Source organism: Silurus aristotelis (genome assembly GCF_946808225.1).
Source record: "Silurus aristotelis genome assembly, chromosome: 5".
In the NCBI taxonomy this organism is placed as follows: domain Eukaryota; kingdom Metazoa; phylum Chordata; class Actinopteri; order Siluriformes; family Siluridae; genus Silurus; species Silurus aristotelis.
The window spans coordinates 704,815-728,264 of NC_139578.1; the positions used below are offsets into that span (position 1 = coordinate 704,815).

Sequence of the window (23,450 nt, forward strand, 5' to 3'; positions counted from 1 at the left end):
TGCTCCTGATATTATGTGAGCATCTGCTTGATCTTGGTATTTTCATGGTGTACATAGGGACGTGGATATAAGGCGGAAGAGGGTGGAAATAAGGTGCAAACAAGGTGAACACGGTGGAACAAGATGAAACAAAAAGGAAACCAGGTTGGATAGGGTTGAACAGGGTGGAAACAAGTGGTGGAAACAAGGAGGTTGCCTTCCATGGACTAAGTTCCACTGCTGACACCACGTGCTGACATGTCCAGATTTTGGACTACAGAAAATAAGTTTTTATTCACTTCCTGCAGGATAGCAGACCTTTTCCACAGGTAGATGTTCTGTATGTCGGTGAAAGCATTTTAAAGGTCCATATTCTCACTTTCTCCTGATTAAAAGCTGTTTTCTGAGAGTGAATAGTGAACCGAGCGTGAGATGCGGAGAGTCAGGGGTTAAAACACACGCGTTCTCGAGGGGGAAACCTGGTGCCAATTAACTCAATGGCACATGGAGTCGTGCTGCAGCGCGCGCGCACACGCACACACACACTCTCACTCTGATATATTGGTTATTTTCGTGCTGCGCCAGGATTCCTGAAACGGTTTTAGTTTTTTGTTAAAAAAAATGGGATCCGTTTCCACGCTCCTGTGGCTCGCGTACTGCGTGGCGGCCGCGTGCGGAGGGAGCGCGGCCGAGGTGTGCACAGGCGCGCGGTGCGCCTCGGCTCGCGCGGACACGCCGCGGCGCCCGGCCGTGCCGTACACCATCATCCACCCGTCCAGGTGGGCCACGGCGGAGGAGCGTGCGCAGACGCAGACGCAGACCCAGGCGCGTGCACATGCACATGCACGCGGCGGATGCGCCGGCGCCGAGCAGTGCGCGCAGTCCAAGCGGCAGCCGTGCGCCGGGCGCGAGTGCATCACGCACATGCGCGACGGAGCAGAGCGCGCGCCCCGGGAGTTCACAAATAAGAATGGAATTCAGCTGTCGTGCGACGTCAAACCAGGTGAGGATGAAGAAGGAGAACTCACAGGAGAAGAAGTAGGAGAAGAAGCCTTTTTTTATTCCAGGAGATGCATTTATTAAACACGTGACCCACAAATATATAGTACACACGCAGAGCAGGACTGGAATCTTCTGCATTGCGTTCTTCTTATAGATCAAATGTAGAAGATCCGATGCCTGTTTTTCGGTGGCTAAAGTTCATTTCTTGAGCTCCTGCAGAACGTTTGTCCAATCCTGACCTCTCCTGCAGAAGGTTTGACTAATCCTGACCTCTCCTGTAGAACATTTGTCCAATCCTGACCACTTCTGCAGAAGGTTTGACCAATCCTGACCTCTCCTGCAGAATGTTTGTCCAATCCTGACTGCTCCTGCAGAAGGTTTGACTAATCCTGACACCTTCCAAAGAATGTTTGATCGATTCTGACTGCTCTTGTAGAAGGTTTGACTAATCTTTACTGCTCCTGCAGAAGGTTTGACTGATCCTGACACCTTCCAAAGAATGTTTGATCGATTCTGACTGCTCTTGTAGAAGGTTTGACTGATCCTAGTGGTTGTGAAAATGTGAATGCATAAATGTTACTTTTGTTTTTGATTATATAATTTATATATATATATTGCATTAATTAAACTGCTTAGGTTCTAATGAAGTCCCCTCTGAGGATGCCCTGGTGCTGCAGATTCACTTGGAAAAGGGCCAGGAGAAGCTTGCGGAGGAGCTCCAGGCTCAGCAGACTGAGGTGAGGCATCTCCAGAATGGATTGAAGGATCAGCAGGACATCCTGCAGGCCCAACAGAAGGAGATTCTGGATCAGCAGCGTATGATTTCTGAACAGATGGAGCAAGTGAAGGTGCAGTACCAAATTGTTATAGACAACTTCAGAAAAATGGCCCAGTACAAAGATCTCGAGGGACATCTGGACAGCTTCAGGTCTGAGATAAGGACTCACTCCCCGGAGGCTTACACCATGCCCAAGGTGAACATGGAGGAGAGTGTGATAGAGGTTGGAAGACAGAGGCCTGGATGTAGCTCCTGTAAAGCGGATGAGTATTGTGAGTTTTCTGGAGATTGGCCGAGATGTGAAAAGTGTACCGTTTGTCTTCCAGGATTTTTCCTGGTGTCCCAGTGCTCCACTCACACAGACCAGATGTGCCAGGTGCTTTCTTTATAAATACAAAACCAGTTTGAAAAGTATGAGTTATGAGTTATGGTTTATCTTTCTTTAAGGGCATCTTTTGACAATTCTTTCCATCTGACAGGACAGAGATGAATGTTTGGAGATAGATCACTTGTGTGGTGACCAAAGTCGGTGTCTCAACACGCCAGGTAGGTCGATATGGGGATTAAAATTAGGAATGGCGTAAGATTAAGTCCAAATCAAGGGTCCCCAAACTACAGCCCCCACATTTGGAACAGACCTCTGAACATTACCAGGGACATATTTTGAAAATGTAATTGTAAATATATGTTTTACTCATATCAGATCTGTATTTAATAATAACGATCAGCTTCCAAACTAAAAGGGCCTTTGGTTATTAATAGAGGTCCAGCACCGATAGATAGATCGCTTAAACTATCTTTTATCTTCTAACCTATTTTAGCTATCGGCAAAAATAGATAACGATAGTTTTTCCTGCTTCTGGTCCGCTGTCATTACAACAGCGGCCTCTAGAGGTAAACTTACGATATTGCACGCTATATTACAATTATTATTTATGAATTATATAATTATATCTTTTTTTTTTAACAGGTGGATTCCGATGTACAGGAATGTCAACAGAAGAAGCAGCAGCTGGAATGTGCGGTCATTCGTATTTCTTCAATTCCGAGCTGCAGGAATGCCAGGCGTGTTCAGAATGTGATTCCCAGGCCAGTGCATCTCCTTGCTCAGCTATGAGGGACACAATTTGTTTCAGGTTCTCTGAGACTCTGAGATTGTCCTTTTCCTGGTCCGGGGAGGTGTCACTGGTCCAAGGCAGCGAGTTCCCCGATATGCAGCTGCGCATCCAAGGGAAAAGCGATGAAGCTCTCGTTTCTTATGCCAACAACTGGTTAGTTCTGCATCAGCATGGACTTGTGTGGGTCGATTATAACCTAGCTTTGAGGCATGGATGCCGTAGTTTTGTCCAAGCAGGTTTAAGGTTAAATTCCAGTGAGGATGGAGGAAGGGACCTGAGTGGAATGCGCATGGAGCAAAGGGATGGGAAGTCCCTCCAGAGCATCAGCGTGAGTGGGGTGACCATTGTGGATCCAGGTCACATGTTGTCTCTGTTTCTCAAAAGCACCAGTAATCATTGTAATGCTGAAAACGAGATGGTGCACCTTCAAAGTGGCCTCGTTGCACCGTTCAGTTTGTTCTGGCTTTCTCACGATACAGGGGCTATAGCCATGACCGCGCAGATCCTGGTTTCAGCACATTTCCATTCAAATTACCGGCCAACCTTCCGTATATCTTTAATCTCAGATCCCTACATGGTGACCCTCAGCCATGACAATCGTGAAATACGCTTTACAGAGAAGGGCACAGTGAAATTCGTCCTGCAGCAAGCGCTCTACTCCATGGGTCAAGCTTGTATATCCGAGGGATTCCTCCTGGTCTCGTATCTCAACCGGAACAGAAGCAGCGTCGAACTGGCACGAGTCTTCAAGAATGGTGTTCACTACAGGGACACGTCCGTATCCCTGTCTGCCGCAGCTGCAGTGGATGCCGGAGACACTCTCACCTTTGAAATCTTAGCACCAGCACAGTGCAGTGTGCGCTACTTCTGCGATGACTCCGGGATTAGCATGCTAAGTCTGATGTGGATCCCTTCCTTTGTGTCCTCGGCCCTATCGGCTACCATATCCAAACGATTTCTTCCCTTCGGCGCTGTTCGAAACAAACCCCTGTTTTTCCACCAAACATCACCTGCAGTGTCACAACTACAGCTAGCAAGCACAAACATGCAGCACGCGCATCGTAATTTCATTTTTCGGGAAGCAGGAACAGTTAGCGTGGCTCTGGATTTGAGACTGATCCATTCCTGCAGCGTGATTGAACTTGCTCTGGTTCAGCATGGCGCGGCACCGGTGGTACTCGCTCGCCAACTCGGAGGTCAGATGCCAGAAGGTAGTGAGTGGGCTAGCTTAGGGCTAAGGGTGTCTTTCCCAGTGGAAAACGGCACAGAAGTCTATTCCATGGTGAACTGTGTGCGGGGACGCCTTAACCAGATCGCCCACGATGCAGGGAGTAGCATTTCTATCCTCTGGATTGCAGCAGGTCATGTTTAAGCATGTTTTAGATTGTTACCAATGGTCTAACATTGTGATAAACATCTTAGCGTTTTAGCATCTAAGTTGAGCACAGGAAGTAAAATTTCCATCGCTCTCCCAAGAACGTTTGATCACGTTGCATAGCTTTAGCATACTTTAATCCCTAGCCTAGCACAGATCGTGGTACAGAAATAGCATTTTTCACTAGCGTTAACCGAGCGGGAGTTTTGCAGGTCATGTTTTGTTTTTTTTAGCTTGTTCGCATTAGTAGTGTACATACAGCACAGGCTTTTATACAAACCAGCATGCAGCATGAATGAAGCGAGATTACACGTAGCAACATTGAAGGATGCATGAGTAGGATATCATTGATATCATTGCACGGGTAGTGACACAAGAATTAAGCAGGTCAGAAGATTTAGCATGGTTTACAGCTATAGGTTTAGTGTAGCAAAGGTTGTAGCTATAATCTATCTTAGTGTCAGCTGTATAATTTGTACAGTATTTTGTAAATAAATAAATAAATAAAAAAAACCTATTTGTGTGTGCAGCTATCTACCTGTCTGTCTGTCTGTCTGTCTGTCTGTCTGTCTGTTTGTCTGTGTCTATCTGTCTGTCATTTTCTACCTGTCTATCTGTCTATCATTTTATATCTATCCATCTTTGTTTATATCTCTTTGTCTGTATATGTCTATATTTCTCTCTCTCTCTCTCTCTCTCTCTCTCTCTCTCTCTCTCTCTCTCTCTCTCTCTCCCTCTCTCTCTCTCTGTTTATCTGTCTATATTTGTGTGTACAACTCTCTCTCTCCTTTATATATATATATATCTGTCTGTCTGTCTGTCTGTCTGTCTGTCTGTCTGTGTTCATGGAGAGAATGAGCTGCAGCTGTTTCTGCATTGCAGATGTTTCTGCTTAAGGACCAGGAGGACGTTTTATGGAGTTTCAGGAAAACAGCAGCAGAAAATCCGGCTCATCCTTCTGATCAATAGATAAATATGATGATTATATTAGGTGTGTTATGATTTTATAGATCCTGATCACGCCGCAGATTTAATTTGATTCCTGCTGAGTGTCTCGCTGAAACGTCCACTGCTCGAAGATCTACCAGAGATGTGTCTAAACTAAACACAAAACTCTCCACAACTGTCCCATTTGGAGCACATTAGCTCTGTGTGTGTGTGTGTGTGTGTGTGTGAGACGAGACAGCCCCTTAACTTATTCCATACGCTCAGGAATGCTGAGGATGGATCCTGTCCCATCCCGATGTCCTAATGTAAAACACATCCTCATTCTTACAGGATTCTGATGCCCAGCACTCGGTAGCACTAACACCCTTGAAATAAAACGATCATTCTGAGGAACACAGAAACTCTGGAGATCATCCCCAGGTGGAGGTTTTGAGGTGAAGAGTTACAGAGTGGAGGTTGGTGGGGGTCGGATTTCAGCATACAAGCTTTCTCTTCAATCTTCACATCTCCTGTCACGTTCTTGACATCATGTTCTTCAGTATAGGGTTCATCTTTCATGCTAGCGAGCGAAAACGCGATCGATTTAATTAGATATGTGTCTAGCCTCTTGTTACGCTAGCTGGTTAATTGTATATATACATATTTAGACGAAGAAGTGATAGATCTATCTATCTATCTATCTATCTATCTATCTATCTATCTATCTATCTATCTATCTATCTATCTATCTATCTATCTATCTATCTATCTATCTATCTATCTATCTATCAAATGAGTAGACTGAACGCGGTTTATTCACGTGTTATTTATTTATTGATACACATAAGTGTTTATTTGCTCACACACTTTTTTTCACCTTTACTTCATCACCCTCATTAGCTTCATCACACACCAGTGTACGCTCGTTAATATAAATACGGTATATATCATTATCATCTGCAGGTAAACATTTTAGTCATTAGCTTATATATTGTTTCTATCAGAAGAAAAGAGAGTGAGTGAGAGAGAGAGAGAGAGAGAGAGAGAGAGAGAGAGAGAGAAAGAGAGCTTTAGTGTGTGTATATATATATATGTATATATTCAGAGTTACACACGTTTCTGTAGGAGGAGTAAAATGTATAAAGGTTTAGCATTTACACCCCAAAACACACTTCCTATGAAAGCAACCTGAAAGATCAAATTTTTTTGTTTTCTCCAGTTAATAATGATGAATAAATAGTATTTAGGGCTTGCTTTTGGTGTATAAACCTCTAATTTCCAATATTTACAATCTTTGAAAGATTTGATTAGGCCCCGCCCCCCGTGTTTTCGTTTCAATGAATTTCAGTTGCCAGAAAATGGTCTTAGCTACGTAAATTCTTTTTTTGTTGTTGTTGTAAAACTGGATATTTCTGTAAATATTAAATGGTTCTGTAGTTTTAATTCCATCATAAATGCAGGAAAAAGCTATAATAATTGAATTAGTGATATAAAGTGTAAATGATTGTTGTGCACTCCTGCGATTGTTATGCTGTTCGTAACCACGCCCCTCGTTAACCACGCCCCTCTTAAACCACAAAAAAAAAAAAAAACCATTTCAGACTCACAAACCCAAATATCCTGTTTTAAATAGTGTCCAGGCAAGAAATTTCAAAGTACATCAGCGATGACAAAATGGTTTTAGAATAGAAAATGGAGCTCGTGGTCACGTACTACAAATGTGTAAATGTGAGAAAAATGTGCCTGTTTTATCTAGAAATTCTGAAAAAAGATTCAAAAATCTAAAAAATTACCTTTTTTATAGTAAATTAAAAAATAATAGTAATATACGGAGGATGTGAGTGTATGTGAGAAATACATAAAAGTAAACAAATGAATGAATGAATGAATAAAATATGTATAAGTATGTAGATTTTACTTGTAGGGAGTTTTTTTTTCTAAACATCCAAATGGTTACAGAATAGTTTCTAGAAGGTTAAAAAATTAAGGGGACATGGATGAGGGTGTGTTAGAACAGTACTGGAACACAGTGTGTGTGTGTGTGTGTGTGTGTGTGTGTGTGTGTGTGTGGTTCCAGGAGGCAGTGTTGGTGGAAAGTGTTGGTTCCTGGTGGGGTTCAGTTCAGCACAGCCAGCAGGAGGCGCTTGAAATCCCCACCACAGTCTGAGCTCAAAGCGTCCTTCAGCGTCACGTCAAACTTCTCCAGATACATGTCTTTAATGGTCTGCAGGTCCACCTGTACAGGAGAACATGACCGAAAATTACATAATGAGAAAAAAAAAAAACCTGACTCCGCCCACCACTGGTCTCATGACTCTTTCCAGCTTAAACACCATTAGACTCTCATAGAAAACAGTATTTAACATCCAACTATTTTATAAAACATTTTATTATCACATTATTGAGTGTTGTGATGTCAGAGACAAGTCGTACCTCGGATCGTCCCACTATGATGCGGATGAGCGTGTCCTCGTCCGTCCCGGCGCCAGACATGGCGGCATTCAGACGACGGGCGAAGTACAGCTGCGGGTTTTTAGCGCACCGGACTGTTCCAACAAGAGGATCAGAATTACACATCTGAACTTCTGAAACATTGGTTTGGTCCATGACTGTAACTTAAATGTCAGCATGTAGCTGATCAGTGAAATAATATATGGGCGGCCATCTTGGGAGGTAATCGATTTATTCCCTCAGTGGGTATTTTGATTATGCCTCCTTTAAAGCCACACCCCTGAACTATGGAGCATAAAAGCAGGAAGTGATATGGATAATAATGAGTCCAGTGCATCAGACGTCTCATCTAACATCATTATATATTTACACTCTATTTCAATCAAAAACGTTACCCAGAGTTATGTAGCACTCTTTTAAAGTCCCTGTGGCTTCAGAGCTGATGGCATCCAGGATATCCGTCCCAGACATCTACACACACACACACACACACACACACACACACACACACACACACACACACACACACACACACACAATCCCATAATGCTGTTAGTCATTGGTTACTGAACTACCCAAAGTATCCACCTGTGCACCAGGATAACTGGTAGCCACATTCTATCATTAAGTATTAGGTTCATTAGCCATGTAGCCTTGAATTCTCCTCACAGATTCGTAGTATTTGAAGGTGGCCTGGAGCTGCAGGTAGTTCCTGTGAGTGAGAATGTAGGTGAAAGTGGACTCGTCCGTCCCAAAGCGTCCTTCTCCGGCCTGAAAGGAAAGCGGTGAGTGTAAACGTCATCGTCAGGTCTAAAACATTACCATTGTGTTACCATATTCACTATTATCTCACCATATTCACTATTATTTTACCATTTTCACCACCAGTCTACCGTATTCACATCATGTTACCATATTTACCATCGTGTTGCCATATTTGCTGATGTTTCCTAATTTGCTGTTATGTTTCCGTATAAGCCATCGTGATTCTGAATTTGCTCTCGTTTCCGAAATCTATGTGAGGTTTTGTTCTTTATTACCCACAATGCACTGCTACACTTGTTTGACCTACCTGTAAGGTAGACACTGGAGTGGCTGGAGACACTTTCCATAAATGTAAAAAAAAAAAAAAAAAAAAACGTTTCTGCCTCACCTCGATCAGCGACGTTGCATCTTCTTCAGCCAGTCCCTCATCCACGTCGAAACCCTCGTCCCTGCTCGCCTGCAGATGCAAGAAAAGCTTTGATTAGTCAATAAACACTGCATGATGCTCAGTAATGCTGCTTGATGGATGAGTATAACAACACGGAGAGATGTGACACGGAATGGAAGTTTATAAACATTAACATCAGAGTGTCCCGTAAGGTCACGAGTTTAAATCCCAGGACTGGAAGATTCATATTTCACCTGAAGGAGTGACATCAACAAGTTTCTGACGTCTCCGCTCGTGTCGTCCTCAATGTCAGCTTCCAGGTCGTGCTCGTGCACTGCGACAAACACGACACGTCAATGCGCTTGTCTTTCAGGAAACTCTGTACTTCAGTACGGGTGTGTTTGTGTTCTTACCCTGAGCGTACGCCTCCTTAATAGTCACAATGTCCTGTTCAGGAAACGCATCACAGTTAGGTGAAAAGATTTCATGACGAGAGGTGATGTATATCTGAGAGATCGTGAGATCGGTGTGTGACCTGATTAGTGCTGGTGCACAGGATCTCCACCAGAACGTCCTCGTCGGTTCCAGCTCCTTTCATGGCACGCCGCAGTTCTTTAGCAGTGTAGATGTGGGGCGGATCCAACATGGCGATGATGGCCTTCTCAAAACTTCCCGTCAGCTCGCTCTTCAGAACCTCCTCCAGCTGCTGCGGGGATTCAGACAATGCAGTTTGTCTGTTCTGTTCTGTGTGTGTGTGTGTGTGTGTGTGTGTGTGTGTGTGTGTGTGTGTGTGTGTGTGTTTCTGCATGTATTGATTAGTTCTTCATTTCCTAAAATTTCATTACCAGCAGACAAATCGAATGGATAATCAATAGAGAATCTTAAATATGAACATCAATCAATACAATCTCCTGCTTAACTCCTCCTTAAATGCTCTAATTTGCATATATGATCAAATACATTTACATATAAAGACTCTAGCACACACCTACTTCACCATACATGGACATAAAAAAGCGAATACATATGTATATGTCCAAATCTAAATATGCCCACTGACCCACCCACAGACTTTAAGACACGCCCACTCATGGTTTTATACATAAAAACACACACACACACACACACACACACACACACACACACACACACACACACACACACACACACATTCTCATCTACAGATTTTAAGACACGCCCACACATTAATGCTATAATATCCATATGTGGACTCACTTATATATACAAATTAAAGAACGCCCACTTTTCCATATACGGCTCAGAGCTGCACTAATTAGCATATAAGGGCTCAAAGCCAAGACTGCAGGTAGATCGATTTACAATCACAATGAAAGGGAGTGGAAATCAGAGGGTCAATTGTGAAAGTGTGTGTGTGTGTGTGTGTGTGTGTGTGTGTGTGTGTGTGTGTGTTTGGGCATACGTCATCGTATTTCTCAAAATACGCTTGTTTAATCTCCATGCGCTGGGCGGAGGAGCGGTTCGCTAAGATGGAGATGATGGTCTCCTCATCAGTGCCTGCACAGAGCATCAATATCTAACATTAGATTCTGTGTTTGTGTGTGTGTGTGTGTGTGTGTGTGTGTGTGTGTGTGTGTGTGTGTGTGTGTGTGTGTACAATCATACCCAGTCCTTTGCAGGCTTTTCGGATTGCCTTAATATCTGCCACCACATCAAAGTCCTCAAACGGAACCACTGTGGGCTGAGAACCAACAACCACATATGTTCATTCAGCCCACAATATCAACACACACACTGCAATATTATTACATTATATACATTTATATAATAGTGTAGAGGTTAATAATAATAATAATAATAATAATAATAATAATATATCATTATAAATGGATGTAGTGTATAATATGCACTATAATACTTATAAAAGAATGTTATATGCTGGATATAATATACACAATAATAATAATTATCATTATATACTAATGTAGTACATAATATACCTTATAATAACTCAAATATAACATTATATGCTGGAATAGTGTATAATATTCATAATTTTACTGTCTTATATTTGTCCTCTTACTTATTATCTTTATATGTTATTATTATTACTATTATTATTGTTAATATGTTTCTTTTTTTTAGTTATAGTTATTATTTATTTTAGAACTGATTTGTATCTATTCATCTTTACTAATGGGGAAGTTAATATAAAGATTTTATTTATTTATTGTTATTGATTTATAAAAAGCTAATTACTGGCATAAATACATATTAAAAAATATCGATTTAATAATGTTATTATCTGATATTATTTTGTCTGGATTCAATAATTTTTAAAAAAGATTTATAAAAAAGAAAAGCTCTGAGGTTGACAGTGAAAAAGGTGCTGGAGGAGGAAAGTTGATGTTTGATGATGTATTTCTCTGAGCGCTGAGTCATGAGTCTCCTCTGCAGGGACACTGAGACCAGGTCCATTACAAGACAAGGGAGTGTCTGTGTGTGTGTGTGTGTGTGTGTGTGTGTGTGTGTGTGTGTGTGTGTGTGTGGTTTCGTTCATTAAAAAACTTTTATAATAACTGAATATGAAAAGCGCGAGAGAGACACACAGGAGCAATAATAATAATAATAATAATAATAATAATAATAATAATAATAATAATAAATATTCGGTGTATTAACTGAGTGTGCGCGTGATGATGCTCGAGATGCAGAAAGTGTAAAGAAGTGTAAAAAAGTGTAAAGAAATGTAAAAAAAAATATAAAAAATAAACCCAAGTGAGAAATGGAGATCTGGTACTCACTTGAACGTTTCCCATCTTCACCGGTGTTGATCCTGCGTGCACGCGCTCGCTCGCTCACTCGCACTCTCACTGCGTCGGTCGTGCGTGTGCGTGTGCGCGCGCGCGCGTGGTCACCACTATGACGTCATCCACGGGGCGGACAAAATGGCGGCGTGTCGTTGCGTGTTTATTTCTTTTTTACTCGTGTAATCACTTATAAAATGTCTATCATCCAAATGCATCCGTTTTTTATGATTAATTCATTTGAATTTATTTGTAATGTATTTGCTCTTTTACTTATTTGTTTGTTTTCTTTCTTTTTGTCTATTGGCTATTGTTTTGTCTGGTTATTTGTATATATACAAATATATTTAATTTCTTCAGGATTTTGATGGATGTTTAGGAGATTATTGATACTGTTTACAAAACTGTTACACAAAATCCTTTGGTTTCTCTAAATCTATAAGAGAGAAATAGATCAAGTAAATTATACATGGTATATCATAAAGCAAGCAGGCAGGCAGGCAGGCAGGCAGGCAGGCAGGCAGGCAGGCAGGCAGGCAGGCAGGCAGGCAGGCAGGCAGGCAGGCAGGCAGGCAGGCAGGCAGGCAGGCAGGCAGGCAGGCAGGCAGGCAGGCAGGCAGGCAGGCAGGCAGGCAGGCAGGCAGGCAGGCAGGCAGGCAGGCAGGCAGGCAGGCAGGCAGGCAGGCAGGCAGGCAGGCAGGCAGGCAGGCAGGCAGGCAGGCAGGCAGGCAGGCAGGCAGGCAGGCAGGCAGGCAGGCAGGCAGGCAGGCAGGCAGGCAGGCAGGCAGGCAGGCAGGCAGGCAGGCAGGCAGGCAGGCAGGCAGGCAGGCAGGCAGGCAGGCAGGCAGGCAGGCAGGCAGGCAGGCAGGCAGGCAGGCAGGCAGGCAGGCAGGCAGGCAGGCAGGCAGGCAGGCAGGCAGGCAGGCAGGCAGGCAGGCAGGCAGGCAGGCAGGCAGGCAGGCAGGCAGGCAGGCAGGCAGGCAGGCAGGCAGGCAGGCAGGCAGGCAGGCAGGCAGGCAGGCAGGCAGGCAGGCAGGCAGGCAGGCAGGCAGGCAGGCAGGCAGGCAGGCAGGCAGGCAGGCAGGCAGGCAGGCAGGCAGGCAGGCAGGCAGGCAGGCAGGCAGGCAGGCAGGCAGGCAGGCAGGCAGGCAGGCAGGCAGGCAGGCAGGCAGGCAGGCAGGCAGGCAGGCAGGCAGGCAGGCAGGCAGGCAGGCAGGCAGGCAGGCAGGCAGGCAGGCAGGCAGGCAGGCAGGCAGGCAGGCAGGCAGGCAGGCAGGCAGGCAGGCAGGCAGGCAGGCAGGCAGGCAGGCAGGCAGGCAGGCAGGCAGGCAGGCAGGCAGGCAGGATGGATGGATGGATGGATGGATGGATGGATGGATGGATGGATGGATGGATGGATGGATGTCATGAGTCTCCTCTGCAGGGACACTGAGACCAGGTCCATTACAAGACAAGGGAGTGTCTGTGTGTGTGTGTGTGTGTGTGTGTGTGTGTGTGTGTGTGTGTGTGTGTGTGGTTTCGTTCATTAAAAAACTTTTATAATAACTGAATATGAAAAGCGCGAGAGAGACACACAGGAGCAATAATAATAATAATAATAATAATAATAATAATAATAATAATAATAATAAATATTCGGTGTATTAACTGAGTGTGCGCGTGATGATGCTCGAGATGCAGAAAGTGTAAAGAAGTGTAAAAAAGTGTAAAGAAATGTAAAAAAAAATATAAAAAATAAACCCAAGTGAGAAATGGAGATCTGGTACTCACTTGAACGTTTCCCATCTTCACCGGTGTTGATCCTGCGTGCACGCGCTCGCTCGCTCACTCGCACTCTCACTGCGTCGGTCGTGCGTGTGCGTGTGCGCGCGCGCGCGTGGTCACCACTATGACGTCATCCACGGGGCGGACAAAATGGCGGCGTGTCGTTGCGTGTTTATTTCTTTTTTACTCGTGTAATCACTTATAAAATGTCTATCATCCAAATGCATCCGTTTTTTATGATTAATTCATTTGAATTTATTTGTAATGTATTTGCTCTTTTACTTATTTGTTTGTTTTCTTTCTTTTTGTCTATTGGCTATTGTTTTGTCTGGTTATTTGTATATATACAAATATATTTAATTTCTTCAGGATTTTGATGGATGTTTAGGAGATTATTGATACTGTTTACAAAACTGTTACACAAAATCCTTTGGTTTCTCTAAATCTATAAGAGAGAAATAGATCAAGTAAATTATACATGGTATATCATAAAGCAAGCAGGCAGGCAGGCAGGCAGGCAGGCAGGCAGGCAGGCAGGCAGGCAGGCAGGCAGGCAGGCAGGCAGGCAGGCAGGCAGGCAGGCAGGCAGGCAGGCAGGCAGGCAGGCAGGCAGGCAGGCAGGCAGGCAGGCAGGCAGGCAGGCAGGCAGGCAGGCAGGCAGGCAGGCAGGCAGGCAGGCAGGCAGGCAGGCAGGCAGGCAGGCAGGCAGGCAGGCAGGCAGGCAGGCAGGCAGGCAGGCAGGCAGGCAGGCAGGCAGGCAGGCAGGCAGGCAGGCAGGCAGGCAGGCAGGCAGGCAGGCAGGCAGGCAGGCAGGCAGGCAGGCAGGCAGGCAGGCAGGCAGGCAGGCAGGCAGGCAGGCAGGCAGGCAGGCAGGCAGGCAGGCAGGCAGGCAGGCAGGCAGGCAGGCAGGCAGGCAGGCAGGCAGGCAGGCAGGCAGGCAGGCAGGCAGGCAGGCAGGCAGGCAGGCAGGCAGGCAGGCAGGCAGGCAGGCAGGCAGGCAGGCAGGCAGGCAGGCAGGCAGGCAGGCAGGCAGGCAGGCAGGCAGGCAGGCAGGCAGGCAGGCAGGCAGGCAGGCAGGCAGGCAGGCAGGCAGGCAGGCAGGCAGGCAGGCAGGCAGGCAGGCAGGCAGGCAGGCAGGCAGGCAGGCAGGCAGGCAGGCAGGCAGGCAGGCAGGCAGGCAGGCAGGCAGGCAGGCAGGCAGGCAGGCAGGCAGGCAGGCAGGCAGGCAGGCAGGCAGGCAGGCAGGCAGGCAGGCAGGCAGGCAGGCAGGCAGGCAGGCAGGATGGATGGATGGATGGATGGATGGATGGATGGATGGATGGATGGATGGATGGATGGATGGATGGATGGATGGATGGATGGATGGATGGATGGAACTTTATTGTCATTCCATAGTACAGGTACACAGCAACGCGTCCTGATGAACGATCGATTTTGAAATTAATTTACTTCAAATTTTGATGGCTTTTTAATGTGCCAAAATGTATACTTGCATGTATCTGTGTATGTGTAAAGGTTTTGCTGTGATGAATGTGTTTGTTATGAACTAATTCACACTCCTATATTCTCAACAACAGCCTGAATTTTAGTCACATGACCACAAACGGAATTTAATTTCACAATAACTTATTGTTAGAATGAAATAGCTTCGACCCACACATGCATTACACACACACACACACACACACACACACACACACTGATCGGTAGAACCGCCCACATTGTCGATCCCCAATCGCGTGCTTTCTACATCATCTATTTATCATTCAAAACAAATTAGTACAATTATAGTACATAAGATAAACAGTTTACTTATTTTTCTACTTTTAATACAATTTAATGCATAAACGTTAACGCACAAATACACATACTGTCTGTATATTAAAAATAGAAAATGACACAATAAATAACAATACACACATATATAGAGTTGAATTATATATCAAAATAGCTTTTTAAATGAGTAATAGTTTATAATTGGATACTGATAAACAAATATAATCATATTAAAATACACTATTAATTAATATTATAATTGTTTTTTTATATTATATATTTAACTATTTAATTTGGGTAATTGTACTAAGTTGATTCGAGTTCTTATAATGTATTTTATTATTTTAATAGACCAAAACTGCTTTATAAAATAAATATATTACTAAAAGCTCTACATATATATAGCTATAATAAAAAAGAGCTGTTTAGATCTTTAAGTGTATCCAAAGTTCTGGTTGCTTTCCGACTTGAAAAGTCTTTGTAAAGATTCTAAATATACATAAAAAAAATCTTGTATATAAAACTTAAAATATCAAAATAAAATATAAAAAATTTTCCTCCAGTAAATAGAAATATTAGAATATATTTTTGATGCCTGTGCATTGACCTGGGCTGCAGTTCAAACGCATATAAAGCGCACTAGATATACCGCCTTAAAACTCATAAATCACACCCTTTTCAAGTGCCCTAATGTAGGTATTATCTTGTGATATTACATTCAGCCCTGCTTCCGGGTTGTGTGCTCCAGCGCATGCGCACTAAGCTGAAGTAGTCAGCTGACTTCCCGGCCGGAGGAGGGAGTCATCCTGAGGTAAAAACGGATCTCTAATGTCACACTGAATCCTTTAACAGCTCGCAGATACACGGAAACTCGCTTGTTCCGCGCTCACTGAGGTACGGTTACGATTAAAAGAAACGAATGGCATTAAGCCGGAAAAAAATCAAACAAAACAAATACATTTATTCGCCCGTCGTTGTTTAGAGCTTTACAGCGAATTTCGCGCGTGCACCCCTGAGAACGTCTGAGGAGAAAGAACGCGCTTTTGTACAGGAACATCTTTATAATCCGAAAATCTAACTCCGCGCGGTGCGTGTAAAAAGGGGAAATGTTCTAGATGAGGATTATATGAATATTTAATGTGTGTGTGTGTGTGTGTGTGTGTGTGTGTGTGTGTGTGTGTGTGTTTTTCCGTACAGACTGATGGACGCCATGTCCTGGTGAATATATCGCGATGAAACCGTTGGGCTTATCTTTCAACGGTTTTTTTTTTTTTTTTTTTCACCGGAAGTGACACAAAGACAATTAAAATAAAAAATTTAAATTACATCGATTGTTATACAAAAATATATAATATATGTCCAGCATGTAAAGTTATTGAGCTTATTGAGAAGATGAACAGAATATACGCCGTTACCTCCATTAAACATGCATGTGAATTCATGACTATGCAAATGAGTTCATGACTATGCAAATTAGACACCGCCCACACGCACTTTAGCTACTAGTTAAACGTTTTGTTAGTTTGTTTTACTTGGTGACGCTTTTTCTTTCGCTTGTATAATTCGCTGTATTACGACTTCAAATGAGACCCGTGCAACAGCCAATTAGCTTTCTGTTGTTGGTGCAAATCTCTTTTGAAGTAAAATGGATTTTATTTTTTTAGCTATCAGTTTATCAGTTTAGTGCAATACTTGGCCTGAAAAAAAATAAATGAGGGCTCGGTTAATGCCAGTTGCTAACGACGTGTTTGGTGTTGTGATATAGGTCTTAAATTTTATTTTTAAAAAGGTCTTAAAAAGTCTTGGATCTGACTCAGTAAAACCTGCAGAAACTTTTACTTAATAAACTACTTTTACTTTTAATAAATGCGTCAAAATATTAGATTATGTATTGTCCATTATTATCTATATTATCTCCTATAACTATATACCTCACTGACCTCATAAACATGTAGCACTGCAGATTCGATCTGTTCTGTAACGCGTGATTTGAACTTAATTTGTGCTACTGATTATGACCACATCATCCTGTACAGCGTTATAACACTGTACTGTCGCTTCATAAATTTACTGTTATATGTAACTTTTGTTGATGGCAATAATGAAACGTTTGTGTGTTTGGAGCTGTATGTCACCTTGCTATTGAAATGACACACCTTTTGATAAGTGTACCAATTGACGTTCGTGTGCAGGAGCGAGAATCTGCCATGGCATGTGAGGCGTGAGGAGCAGCCACCATGATTGGAGGACTGTTCATCTACAACCACAAGGGGGAGGTACTGATCTCCAGAGTGTACCGCGATGACATAGGGTGAGTTTTCTAACTGTAGGTTCGGTGTTTTTTAAGGTAAATTTAGGTTCTGGAAAAGGTTCCTGTGTCCACTGAGATGATTGTGAATCTGATGAAAAATCCTGTGCTGTTTCACGGTTATCAGCTCACTATTGTTCTCGTCGGGAGCAGCAGTCCTGCTGGGGGGTTATACGGGAAGGAGGAGTACAGGAAGTGCAGATCAGAGAAGATCCTGCATCTGCTTCTGATTTAGCTGCTTCAGCTGGTTTTTTTCCCTCCTTTCTGTTTTTTTTTCCCATGAGCACAGATTCCACAGATTTGCAGGCATTTTTTAAACACTGATTTGTGGGATCATCTTTGTTTATTTTGTGTGTGTGTGTGTGTGTGTGTAAACACCAAACATGCCCCAGCTAACCATCTCCATGTTAATGTCATGTTCAGCAGAATGTGTGTGTCCATCAGCTCACCAAAATCTTTGTGTGTAATTAAGGGATTTGTGTGTGTGTGTGTGTGTGTGTGTGTGTGTGTGTGTGTGTGTGTGTGTGTGTGTGTGTGTGTGTGTGTGTGTGTGTGTGTGTGGGGGAGAGATACACACGTTTATTTAAAGCTGCTCCAACGTAAAAAAAAACTCTTTTACATCGATTGTATAATATTCTCTCTCTCTCTTTCGCAGGAGGAATGCAGTGGACGCGTTCCGCGTGAACGTGATCCACGCCCGGCAGCAGGTGCGCTCGCCTGTCACCAACATCGCACGCACAAGCTTCTTCCACGTAAAACGCTCAAACATCTGGCTGGCAGCTGTCACCAAGCAGAATGTCAACGCTGCCATGGTGTTCGAGTTCCTCTACAAGATGTGCGACGTGATGGCGGCCTACTTCGGCAAGATCAGCGAGGAGAACATCAAGAACAACTTCGTCCTCATCTACGAGCTCCTGGATGGTAATACATCATTATTTTTATATTTATATATATATATAGGTATAAGAGGTGGAGAGAAAGAAACAAATGAGTGTAAGGAAGACGATAGAAAGAACGTGAGGGAAGGAAGGAACCTCTCTTTGTTCTTTACTTTCTTAAAGTAAAATGGGGTTAAAAACAGAAAGAAAGTTATAAAAGAAGGAGGGATGAAGTGAGGGAACACAGAAAGAAGGGAGAGACGGGAAAGAAAAAAAGGAGAGACAGATGGAGGATAGCAGGGAAAACAATCAAAAAGAAAGAAGGGGAAAGGAGAGAATTTGGGTGGAGGAGTGAACTGATGATGGTAAAGGTGTTTGTATAGAATGTGACCCCCTGTGTGTGTGTGTGTGTGTGTGTGTGTGTGTGTGTGTGTGTGTGTGTGTACAGAGATTCTGGATTTTGGATATCCTCAGAACTCGGAGACCGGCGCGCTGAAGACGTTTATTACCCAGCAGGGCATTAAGGGGCAGGTAAGCCACGCCCCTTTCTCATACACATGTGTTACTGATTGGCTGCCTGCTGTTCGGTTCCTGTAACTGGATTTAGTGAGTACTCTTCCACTGAACTTCATGTACAGCTATGTAACCATGACAACGGGCTTCATTTTTATTGTTTTTGATCGTAGCAGTGGTCTGGGTTAATGGAAAAGAATTGACACACGAGGAAGAAAAAGTGAGAGAAAAGGGGTAAAAAAAACTGAGAAAGAAGGGCTAAATAACATTACGTGATAAAGTGAGAGGAAAGAGAGACAAAAGAAAGGAAATGATATGGAATCAATGCGAGAAGAAAGAAAGGGAGGTTAAAGACAGGAAGAAAGAGAATGAGAGGAAACCATAGAGAACAAATAGGTGCGAGAGAGAGAGAGAGAGAGAGAGAGAGACAAGGAAAGAAAAAGATGGACAGAATATATAAATAGAGAAAAGAAGAAAAAATATAGAGAAGAAAACAGAGGGCGAGAGTGAGGGAGAAAATAAAAGAAGGAGAAACATAAATGCGTGGGGGGGGAAGTGAAAGAGAAAAAAACCTGTAGAAATTGTGACAAAATAGAGAGGAAAGAGAAGGAAAAGGAAAAGACGAGTGTAGAGTTTTGTGTGAAATGAAGTGTGTTTTTACTTTGGATGTAACACCTTTTTTCCTCTCTTTTCTTCATGGTGTTTGGATGTGGATCACTGCAGCATCAGGTAAATAATGTCGTGTGTGCGCGCGTGTGTGCGCGCGTGTGCGCGCTCGCGTGTTTGCTCGGGTGTGTGTGTGTGCGCGCGCGGCCTGTATGTCTGTGTGCGCGCGTGTGTGTGCGCGTGTGCGCTCGCGTGTGTGCTCGGGTGTGTGTGTGTGCGCGCGCGGCCTGTATGTCTGTGTGCGCGCGTGTGTGTGCGCGTGTGTGCTCGCGTGTGTGCTCGGGTGTGTGTGTGTGCGCGCGCGGCCTGTATGTCTGTGTGCGCGCGTGTGTGTGCGCGTGTGTGCTCGCGTGTGTGCTCGGGTGTGTGTGTGTGCGCGCGCGGCCTGTATGTCTGTGTGTGCGCGTGTGTGTGCGCGTGTGTGCTCGCGTGTGTGCTCGGGTGTGTGTGTGTGCGCGCGCGGCCTGTATGTCTGTGTGCGCGCGTGTGTGTGCGCGTGTGTGCTCGCGTGTGTGCTCGGGTGTGTGTGTGTGCGCGCGCGGCCTGTATGTCTGTGTGCGCGCGTGTGTGCTCGCGTGTGTGCTCGGGTGTGTGCTCGGGTGTGTGCTCGGGTGTGTGCTCGGGTGTGTGTGTGTGCGCGCGCGGCCTGTATGTCTGTGATTTCCCCCACTGATTGTTGCTGTTGTTCCTCAGACGAAGGAGGAGCAGTCTCAGATCACCAGCCAGGTGACGGGGCAGATCGGCTGGCGTCGCGAGGGCATTAAATACCGCCGCAATGAGCTTTTCCTGGATGTACTGGAGAGCGTCAACCTGCTCATGTCCCCACAGGGTGAGACGGAGGGGTCACTATTGTCTTACTGTTCAACACACACACACACACTATAAATTAGAGGTCGACCAATAGTGGATTTTACCTATGTCCAGGTTGGATCATTCTTGCCGATAAACGATTAATCAAACGATATTTTTAAAATTGATACTGTATACATAAAATTTTATTTTTAGGGTGGCACGGTTTTTCGCAGGCAGTTTTGGAACGTAACCACCATGATAATCGGGGGATTACTGTACTTCAAATGGCATTAGTGATTCGCCTCTAGAGGCCACTCTCATATATTATAACGCTACTATATTTTAACTATACTCAAGGGAGGAGTTACATAGTTTGGGCAGAAATTGATTTACAAATGAACCAATTAATCGGTCGACCTCTACTGATAAAGAATGTATAGAGAATGAGTCATCAGTGTTGAAACATATTTGATGCCTATAAAATTATATATATATATATATATATACATACAATTATAAATTAGAATTAACCTCCACTCTTCTGGGTAGATGTTCCACTAGACAGGTTTAAAACTCCCTTTTGAAAATATATATAATCCGATAATAAAATGGTGGTGTGTGGCTGCAGGTCAGGTGCTGAGTGCACATGTGTCGGGCCGTGTGGTGATGAAGAGCTACCTGAGCGGTATGCCCGAGTGCAAGTTCGGCATGAATGACAAGATCGTCATCGACAAGCAGGGGAAAGCCGGAGCGGGCGATGACACCGGGAAGAGGTCAATACTAACCCTTATAGGTTTTACTTTTAACACACACACTTACATAAAGTCTCCTTTATATAATAAAACATGTATTACAATGTGTGCGGTGGGAACAGGTGTTTATATTCAGTGTGTGTGTGTTTACAGCAGCGGGAAGCAGTCCATCGCCATCGACGACTGCACCTTCCACCAGTGTGTGCGTCTCAGCAAGTTCGACTCGGAGCGCAGCATCAGCTTCATCCCTCCGGACGGAGAATACGAGCTCATGAGGTTGGTGACCTTCACATGTCCTTGCGTTTTCCTGTGGTTTTCACTTTTTTGGTAACGCCAGTAACCCGCACCGTCACAGGTATCGCACCACTAAGGACATCATCCTGCCGTTCCGCGTCATTCCCCTGGTCCGAGAGGTTGGGCGCACCAAGTTGGAGGTCAAAGTCGTCATCAAGTCCAACTTCAAGCCCTCCTTACTGGCACAGAAGATTGAAGTGAGTTAATTTCTATTTTTTTTGGGGGGGGGGGGTCTTGTTAAATGATTCGTCGCTAACGAGCCGCTCCCGTTTCCAGGTGCGAATCCCCACACCTCTGAACACGAGCGGCGTGCAGGTGATCTGCATGAAGGGCAAAGCAAAGTACAAGGCCAGTGAGAACGCCATCGTGTGGAAGTCAGTAATGAGTTCTTATTCTCATTCTTATATGATTTGTGTGTGTGTGTGTGTGTGTGTGTGTGTGTGTGTGTGTGAGAGAGAGAAAAAGAGAGAGAGAGAGAGAGAGAGAGAACCACAGTGTCTAAGTTTTTGATGCTCTAATGCTCAGGATTAAGCGTATGGCTGGAATGAAGGAGTCTCAGATCAGTGCTGAGATCGAGCTGCTGCCCACCAATGACAAGAAGAAGTGGGCTCGTCCTCCCATATCCATGAACTTTGAGGTGGGTTTTCCATTTCCATTTAAATCCAATTCCTAGTACGTTCACTCGCTCAATTATCAGGTATCTTAATAATAATCACATTTCATTATATTAATCTTTTTTTATTTAATCTCTTTCTTCTTTCTTTGCAAACTTATTATATATTTTTTTTTTGTAATTATTGAATTAAGTGAAAAAGGAATAAAGAGATGGAAAGTGGGATAAGGGGGAAAAACAGCAACAAAGGAAAGAAAGGGTTGAGAAGAACTAAAATTAAGTTTGGGTAAATATATTGAGAAGGAGAATGAGCGAAGGAAAGAAAGAAAGAAAGAAAGAAAGAAAGAAAGAAAGAAAGAAAGAAAGAAAGAGAAAGAAAGAAAGAAAGAAAGAAAGAAAGAAAGAAAGAAAGAAAGAAAGAAAGAAAGAAAAGAAATAACAATGGTAGACATTGCAGAAGGAAAAGTGATGGATAAGGATGGATGGAAGGGAGTGGAGAGGACAAACATGGGATGGAGCGAATGAGAGAATGAAAGTGAGAAAATGTGTGAATGAAAGTAATGCATGTATAGAGCAGGCCAGCAAGAAGGAAAGAGGAAAGAAAATGATGGAGAAAGAGTGAGAGAAAAGCATGTACATTTTAAAATAATTCCCGTCCATTTTTATCATTTTAAATCAGTCCTTAATCCTTAATTTTTAGAAGAAATAGAACATTTATGAAGCGGTGTTTTAAACTACAGTACAGTATATGTATCATTTAAAATGTACTTTATTTTTATAGTAATGGTGTTTATTTGTTTTTTCCTCCCCCTCAGGTGCCGTTCGCTCCGTCCGGTCTAAAGGTTCGTTACCTGAAGGTGTTTGAGTCCAAGCTGAACTACAGCGACCATGACGTCATCAAATGGGTTCGCTACATCGGCCGCAGCGGCATCTACGAGACGCGCTGCTGACCACGTGACCAGCCGTCTCCCGTCCCACACTTTCCCCCCGAGATAGGTGGATGGATTAAACAAATCAGTAGAGAATTATGCAAATGTGAACCGTGTCCTGTGTGTATGAACAGTTAAAGCAGAGTGAGAGAGTTGTAGTGCGGGAACGTCGACACGTTTATTGTAGCACTAGAGCGGATTGAGGGGTGGATGTGGGTGTGTCCCAAATGATAAATGTTCTTACTTATGAGCTCGTTAGAATAAATTCTCACTGACATTCGGGACACAAACCTCACCAATGTGATGTGGGTGTGGATACGACGTCTCTCTCGCTTTCTTTCTCTCTCTCTCTCTCTCTCTCTCTCTCTCTGTCTGTAACAGTAAACGTATATATAAATGTATAAAATACAGATTAAGTGTCTTATTCCTCATGTCCACAAAGATTGGTATGCGCTTCTCTTTCCCATTTCCTGTTATAATTAACCTCCACTCTTCTGGGAAGATGTTCCACTATACAGGTTTGGGTCTCTCTTTGGGTTGAAAGCAAAAACTTCATGCTCGTGCATCCAAAGACTGTCAATATTAAGGTTTTAATA

At 43.8% G+C, this 23,450-nt stretch overlaps 3 protein-coding genes across 4 annotated transcripts; 2 read left to right on the forward strand and 1 right to left on the reverse strand.

Annotated features, from left to right (window-relative positions):
• Window positions 1-600: 600 nt before the first annotated feature.
• On the forward strand, window positions 601-4,717 carry LOC310726626 (uncharacterized protein; the record flags this gene model as incomplete). The annotated part of the gene is made up of 4 exons (XM_083542372.1): window positions 601-982; window positions 1,618-2,135; window positions 2,239-2,305; window positions 2,730-4,717. The coding sequence occupies 4 exons, from the start codon at window positions 601-603 to the stop codon at window positions 4,247-4,249; spliced, it is 2,487 nt and encodes an 828-aa protein (XP_083398498.1). The 3' UTR covers window positions 4,250-4,717.
• A 1,273-nt stretch (window positions 4,718-5,990) lies between these two features.
• Window positions 5,991-11,695, reverse strand: anxa13l (annexin A13, like). 2 transcript variants are annotated; one of them, XM_083542517.1, is made up of 11 exons: window positions 11,567-11,695; window positions 10,428-10,503; window positions 10,225-10,319; window positions 9,319-9,486; window positions 9,197-9,230; window positions 9,038-9,117; window positions 8,784-8,852; window positions 8,300-8,401; window positions 8,026-8,101; window positions 7,613-7,725; window positions 5,991-7,415 (listed from the first exon to the last, which is right to left on the reverse strand). In XM_083542517.1, the coding sequence occupies exons 1-11, from the start codon at window positions 11,579-11,581 to the stop codon at window positions 7,296-7,298; spliced, it is 948 nt and encodes a 315-aa protein (XP_083398643.1). In that variant the 5' UTR covers window positions 11,582-11,695; the 3' UTR covers window positions 5,991-7,295. The 2 variants fall into 2 exon arrangements, with proteins under 2 accessions (XP_083398643.1, XP_083398642.1); XM_083542516.1 differs by having other exon boundaries at window positions 9,319-9,489.
• Window positions 11,696-15,870: 4,175 nt separating this feature from the next.
• On the forward strand, window positions 15,871-23,260 carry ap2m1a (adaptor related protein complex 2 subunit mu 1a). Its single transcript, XM_083543101.1, has 11 exons — window positions 15,871-16,003; window positions 17,302-17,420; window positions 18,073-18,338; window positions 18,744-18,877; window positions 20,168-20,303; window positions 20,895-21,039; window positions 21,172-21,294; window positions 21,374-21,509; window positions 21,589-21,686; window positions 21,838-21,949; window positions 22,741-23,260. The coding sequence occupies exons 2-11, from the start codon at window positions 17,347-17,349 to the stop codon at window positions 22,873-22,875; spliced, it is 1,359 nt and encodes a 452-aa protein (XP_083399227.1). The 5' UTR covers window positions 15,871-16,003; window positions 17,302-17,346; the 3' UTR covers window positions 22,876-23,260.
• The last annotated feature ends 190 nt before the right edge of the window (window positions 23,261-23,450 follow it).